The sequence below is a fragment of the Eupeodes corollae genome, chromosome 1 (genome assembly GCF_945859685.1).
Source record: "Eupeodes corollae chromosome 1, idEupCoro1.1, whole genome shotgun sequence".
Taxonomy (NCBI): Eukaryota; Metazoa; Arthropoda; class Insecta; order Diptera; family Syrphidae; genus Eupeodes; species Eupeodes corollae.
This window is the reverse complement of record NC_079147.1, coordinates 55,292,791-55,299,923: the sequence shown is the minus strand read 5'-3', so window position 1 is coordinate 55,299,923 and position 7,133 is coordinate 55,292,791. Positions and strand designations below refer to the sequence as shown.

The window sequence follows — 7,133 nt, the reverse complement described above, 5'->3', positions numbered from 1 at the left end:
GCTTAAAATGAACTTATAGGTGCCTACCATACCTGAACTTCCAAACTATTCCGTTTGTCAGTTTTTTTTTAATAAATGTGCAAAGCTGTTTTAAACGCTTAGCGGGCAATATTTAAAATTTACAAACTAATCACAAGCATTTCAATGAAAACTATCTGCAAATAAAGCATAATACTGAGTTCCATTATGTATGACCATTAGAAGCTTTCAGTGTTCTAAAATAAGAAGCTCGCAGTTTGTTCGGAAATTATAGTTGTAAGAAAAACTCGCCCCTATTGTAACTCGACTTCTCAGTTAATTTCTGTTCTATGTGGACAATGTGCATCGCAAATATCTACGATTCTATTTTTATAACTGAAAAGCAACAATTGCAATGCTACTTTAAACACTTTTTCTCTTAATTTGTTTTTAAATATTGTATTTTTATGATAAAGTGCTTATATGATCTATAAATTATTTTAATACCCGACCTCTTTCATTTTGGAATATTAGACAAAGGACTCAGCATTTATCTAAGCGATAACTTATTTTAAAATTTTGTATTTTGATACATGTAAAAAAAACAATACACATTTTATTTAAACAAACAAAAACACAAATTTATTATAAATATAATCCAACAGCCATGCGTTACTTTTTCCATTCATGAACTTCTCGTTCTCATTCTCAGTTCGATACTTGTGCTCGAAGCGTTCTAACAATCGCTGTTCAGCGTCTAATAGCTTACGAGTACATATACCGCGAAAATGAAGTTCCCCCGACTTGGAATAATCGGTATTTTGTTGATTCTATCAACAAATGACGTCATTTCATCAAACATACTCGGTTTATTTCTCACTCATAGCCCGTCCCATGTTATCGTCCACATGGGCGTAGTGCGGGCTCTAGTTAAACGGGGCCACAATGTCACGGTGGTAACTTCGATGCGCTTGAAAGATCCGAATTTTGGCTATAGGCATATCTACCTAAAGACTCTCGAACATACTCAAAACGACACGTTCACTATGATGGACACTGTCATCAGTGCGCCTTTCTATCTCAAGCCATACAAATTTTTTCTCGTTGGCAAAGAAATGATAGAAAAATATTCGAGCTACAATTTGGATCCGGATTACATAAGCTTTAAAAAGGAAAACAACCATTTCGATCTTGTATTGCTCGGGTATCAATACAATGAGTTGAATTTGGGAGAGGCAGCTCATTTTAAGTGTCCTTCGGTACTTGTCTGGATGATGCAGCCATTTGGTCATATTTCCAGATTGATTGGTAATCCGAATCTTCCGGCTTTTGTCCCTTATTCGCCGTTTATTCCACCGAATGCAATGGATTTTACCCACAGGGTTTTGAATTATATATTTTATGTTGTTGAAGGAATCATCACTAAAATTTTTGAACACGTTTTGAAAATTTATTACGAGTAAGTGGCAACTTTGTTGTGTTAAGAAACAAGTTTCAAAAATCTGTTTGTTTATTTTTTTTGTACAATTTCAGTCAAATTTATCCAAGTCCGGAGTACCCATCATATTGGAAGACTAAGAAAAATATTTCACTTATATTTTACAACCATCATTTTAGTGAAGCACCAGTGAGGCCTTTAGTACCGGGTCTCATTGAAATCGGAGGCATTCAGATAAAGGAGAAACCTGATCCATTACCAAAGGTTTCGAAAACAAAACTTTATCAACTTTCTCGATTAGTTTAATAAGTTTTTTTCTTTATTTTTAAAGGACCTTCAAGACTATTTAGACAATTCATCACAAGGCGTCATATATTTTAGTCTTGGGTCGAATGCCTGTGGCTTGCACGTCAAGGAACACACCTACAAAATGATATTTGAAGTACTTTCTTCCCTTAAGTACAACGTCATATGGAAACTCGATGAAATTAAACATCCGGGAAACGCATCAAATATCCTTTACAAATCTTGGCTGCCTCAGGACGATATCCTGCCACATAAGAATGTCAAACTTTTCATAACTCATGCTGGCAAAGGAGGTGTAACCGAAGCAGAGTACCATGAAGTTCCAATGGTTGCATTGCCAATAATGGATGACCAACCGAGCAATGCAAGGAATATGCAAGCCAAGGGTCATGGGCTGGTCCTGGATCACACAACAATGACAAAGGAAACGTTTCGAGAAGCCATCAATGAAGTTTTGAAAAATAAAACATACAAAAATAATGTACAGACATTTTCGAGGCTTTACAAAGATCGACCAATGACAGCGAAACAAACTGCCGTCTATTGGATAGAATATGTTATAAGGCACAGAGGTGCTCCTCATATGCAGAGTCCTTTGAAGGATTTGAATGTTCTCCAAGAGAATAGTGTCGATGTTATATTGTTCCTGTTATTAATGTTGTACATAAGCTTCAAGTTGGGAAAGATGTTGATTAAGTATTGTTTTAATAAGTTGGTTCGAAGATTTGGTTTTCCAAAAGATATCAAGTCTGATCACAAAAAAGAATAGTTACATTATGAAAGTTTATCGGAAGTATAATTGTTTACAAAGTCATTAAAACTGTGTTTTGGTATTAACAGATGTGTTTTGATTTTTTCAAGAAGTTTACAGTCAGTAGAAATCGGAGTTCTCCTTTAATTCAGCGAATTTATCAAATCTGGAATATAAATGGTTTTTCAATAAGGGCGGTTAGATGTTGAAATGGAATGAAACAAGTTGTTTGTGAAGTGTTAACAACAAAATTTTTTAATTTAAAAGGCGAATGTATGCCATTAAGTATGGAATATGACATCATTCAAATGCCCGTCTATCGGATTCTTACTATGGCACTGATCTAAGTGTTTTCAATGACTTCCGCATAGACCCAGATGAATTTGAGCAATGGCCTGTGTTATGTTCAGCCTGAGGGCAAAGGTCGATTGAGGTTTATTGCGGTTTTCTAGAATTATGTATAATATTTTAATTAATCAGTGTTTCCATGACACTGGAAAGAAGAGACGTAAGTGCAATTGGACGATAGTTTTAGGGGTAAGGATTTACATTTTTTAGGCACAATTTGGACAAATGGTATTTTTCATACGCTTGGAAAGAGGCCTGTGTTGTATTAAAAATGGAATAGCTTACGCAGTGGTTTTATCAGCGTTGACGCACACCTCTTCAGAACAATAGGGGGATACCATCCGGATCAGCGGATTTGTGAATGTCAAGGTCTTTTAGTACTTTCGCAACTGCACGAGTGCGAAAGTAGATTCTTCCAAGAAATTGTCTACACTCCCAAGAACAGAAGGACTTGCAACACACTGTGGTATCGTTGAATTTGTAATCTGTTCTGCAAGCAAATTGGCAAAAGTCTAGGGGGTTGGCAGATTGACCTGCAAGCCTGCAACATCAGGAAATCGAGTTGGCTTGTCAACAAGCTGAGTTAATTGATTTAACTCACTAAAGACTTCAATATACCTTCGCCCGAAATGACTATTTCAGTTTAAGGATAATGAGCAACAATTCTTTGAATAGAGTCAGACAGAGTATCATTCGTTAAAAGTTGAACTTTTGTCCAGATTTCGACCTCGATAAAGAAAACATGGACGGAAGATGTGCCTATTTCCCGTAAAGTTTAACCACATGACGTTAAAATTTGTGTAAGAACAACAATTGTATTGTGGCTGAAGTTGGTATGCAACATCATTTCCTGTATACACGGCTAATCCATGATGGGGAAAGAATAGAGGCAATAATTTACACTCATTTAAATAGATAACATTACAAATTATCTGAATCTTCATTAAGAGCAGCTATGATTACCTACTGCTTGCATCCTAGCTTTTGCATTGAGCCAATGGAGGTTGTTTGTGAGCAGTTTGGAGCATTGAAATTTTCCGGAGGAAAGCCCGAATTGTGCTGCAATAGTGGCCACTTGGCATGCTACAAAAGTAGAACGAAATCATTAAAATTTACTACCGAAATTCGAAGTCAGTGGCGTCAACGTTAAGAGCGCTACGTCCAATTTATCGTTGTCATAATCCAGATCAACAATTGAGCTTCTAGTGCAAACATTTGAATCAACATTCGCAGTACAAAATGTCCCCGTTCCAGTGAGACAAAGAAGTGCCCGTAGTGTTGAGAATATTGCTGCGCCTGAGGCTTCAGTTGCAGAAAGCCTAACTTAACTATGTCTCTCACACGTCGTTCTCAAGCGTTGGCCAACTCTATGACATCGTTGTACCGAATTTTGCGAACAAATCTTAGCCTACATACTTATAAGATTAAATTGACTCAAGAACTGAAGCCTTTTGACCACCAGAAGCGTAGTATGTTTGTTTGTTCTGCTGAGCAACAACTTGAAAATGATTCGGATTTTCATCGAAAAATCATCTTCAGCGATGAGGCTCATTTTTGCCTGAATGTCTTTTATGGTATGACGGAGTAATTGGGCTGTATTCCTTCTGTGATGATCAAGACCGGCACTTTATTGTGAATGGGTTTCGCTTATGTTAAATGATAACATAATATTTTTGGCGCCAAATGGATGATAGCCAGTGACGGTTGATGAACTTCATAAGAATATCGAACTTGAAATTGTAGCAGAATCGGCCGATTTACGCTTGAAAACAGTACTCAATACTTGTATTCGTATTTCCAACATTCTTTCATGTTCAAACGTCGAATAAAACGACCGTTATTAAAACTTTGTTTTGCGATATTCGTAGTATGTTGAGTAAATTAAGTCATGCATCCACTCGTAAAAATGCAAAGCCATAATAGCGTTTTTCCACTCTTTAGTTCTCTTTTCTCCAAATAATGTCAGGAATGGAGTTGACCTACAATTTTTTAACAAATCCCTATGAGTATTTTTTCTTAATATGTTTTTTTTAACGTATCTTACTAATTTGCAAAAGATTTGATACCTGCCAGCACTTATAACAATTCAAATCTTATTATACGATTATTTATTATATTTAAAAGATACAAAAGAAAGATAAACACATTTTTATTAATACAAAACTAAAAACAAAAACAAAATGCACACATTAATGTTCATCAATACCAAACAGACATGCGTTGCTTTTTCCATTCACGAACTTCTAGTTCTCATTCTCAGTCCGATAATAGTGCTCGAGGCGTGCTAACAATCGCCGTCGCCGTATAGCGTCCGAGTATATCGCGAAAATGAAGTTCCCCCGACTTGGAATAATCGGTATTTTGTTGATTCTATCAACAAATGACGTCATTTCATCAAACATACTCGGTTTATTTCTCACTCATAGCCCTTCGCATGTTATCGTTCACATGGGCGTAGTGCGGGCTCTAGTTGAACGGGGCCACAATGTCACGGTGGTAACTTCGATGCGTTTGAACGATCCGAACTTTGGCTATAGACATATCTATCTGAAAACTCTGGAGCACACACAAAATGATACATTTATTATGATGGACACTATAACTCGAGCGCCTTTCTACCTCAAGCCATTCAAATGGTTCGCCGCTATCAAAAATATGATGGATAAATATTCGAATTATAATTTGGATCCGGATTATATCAGCTTTAAGAATGAAAACAATAATTTTGATCTTGTGTTGTTGGGATATCAATTTAATGAGGCAAATCTGGGAGAGGCAGCTCATTTTAAGTGTCCATCGGTACTTGTCTGGATGATGCAGCCATTTGGTCATATTTCAAGATTGATTGGTAATCCGAATCTTCCGGCTTTCGTGCCCTATTCGCCGTTCATCCCACCCAATGAAATGGACTTCTTTTACAGGGTTTTAAATTTTATTTTTTATATTGTTGAGGGTATCATCACTAAAATAGGTGAATACGTTTTGAAAAATTATTATGAGTGAGTATTTGCCGTTTATTTATATCTATCTGTCAAAATAACAAAACTTTTGTTAATATTTATGTTTTCAGCCAAGTTTATCCAAGTCCTGAATACCCATCATATTGGGAGACTAAGAAAAACATTTCTATGATATTTTACAATCATCATTTTAGTGAAGCTCCAGTGAGGCCTTTAGTACCGGGTCTCATTGAAATTGGAGGTATTCAGATAAAGGAGAAACCTGATCCTCTGCCCAAGGTTTCAAAAACAAAACTTTATAATCTTCTGGGTTAATTAAATGTGCCTTTTTATTTCTTTATTTTCAAAGGACCTTCAAAACTATCTAGACAATTCTCCTCATGGTGTAATATATTTCAGTCTTGGATCGAATGCCTGTGGCTTGCACGTTAAGGACCACACCTACAAAATGATATTTGAAGTCCTTTCTTCTCTCAAGTACAACGTCATATGGAAACTCGATGAAATTAAACATCCGGGAAACGCATCAAATATCCTTTACAAATCATGGCTGCCTCAAGACGATATCCTGCCACATAGGAATGTCAAACTTTTCATAACTCATGCTGGGAAAGGAGGTGTAACCGAAGCAGAGTACCATGAAGTTCCAATGGTTGCATTGCCAATAATGGATGACCAACCAAGCAATGCAAGAAATATGCAAGCCAAGGGTCATGGTCTGATCCTGGATCACACTACAATGACAAAGGAAATGTTTCGAGAAACCATCAATGAAGTTTTGAAAAATAAAACATACAAAACTAATGTGGAGACATTTTCAAGGCTTTACAAAGATCGACCAATGACAGCGAAACAAACTGCCGTCTATTGGATAGAATATGTTATAAGGCACAGAGGTGCTCCTCATATGCAGAGTCCTTTGAAGGATTTGAATGTTCTCCAAGAGAATAGTATCGATGTTATATTGTTTCTGCTAGCAATGTTGTATATAAGCTTCAAGTTGGGAAAGATGTTGATTAAGTTTTGTTTTAATAAGTTGGTTCGGAGATTTGGTTTTCGAAAAGATATTAAGCTTGATAAAAAGAAAGAATAGCTGCACATGGAAGTATCAATCGTTCGTTTTTTAAGTCAATAAAAGAATGCCATTGTTTACAAATTACATTTGTGTTGTATGTTATTTAACAAAAATTGTTGTGGGTAAAACAAGGTTGCCGAACCGATGATTACATAGTAATAAATACGGACCTGGATACCGTAATATTTTATCTCATTGAGATTGTAATTAAGATATGATTAATAATTAACAAAACTATAAAGTAACCTCAGAAATTATTCCACTAAAAGAATTAAGAGAAGCTGGAATTCCTTTTAA

The 7,133-nt window shown here is 36.0% G+C and overlaps 2 protein-coding genes across 2 annotated transcripts; both read left to right on the top strand.

The window, feature by feature from the left end:
* The first annotated feature begins 325 nt into the window (after positions 1 to 325).
* LOC129941639 (UDP-glycosyltransferase UGT5-like) lies at positions 326 to 2,539 on the top strand. The gene is made up of 3 exons (XM_056050328.1): positions 326 to 1,417; positions 1,492 to 1,660; positions 1,728 to 2,539. The coding sequence occupies exons 1-3, from the start codon at positions 747 to 749 to the stop codon at positions 2,469 to 2,471; spliced, it is 1,584 nt and encodes a 527-aa protein (XP_055906303.1). The 5' UTR covers positions 326 to 746; the 3' UTR covers positions 2,472 to 2,539.
* A 2,536-nt stretch (positions 2,540 to 5,075) lies between these two features.
* On the top strand, positions 5,076 to 6,920 carry LOC129942112 (UDP-glycosyltransferase UGT5-like). Its single transcript, XM_056050920.1, has 3 exons — positions 5,076 to 5,800; positions 5,872 to 6,040; positions 6,111 to 6,920. The coding sequence occupies exons 1-3, from the start codon at positions 5,130 to 5,132 to the stop codon at positions 6,852 to 6,854; spliced, it is 1,584 nt and encodes a 527-aa protein (XP_055906895.1). The 5' UTR covers positions 5,076 to 5,129; the 3' UTR covers positions 6,855 to 6,920.
* The last annotated feature ends 213 nt before the right edge of the window (positions 6,921 to 7,133 follow it).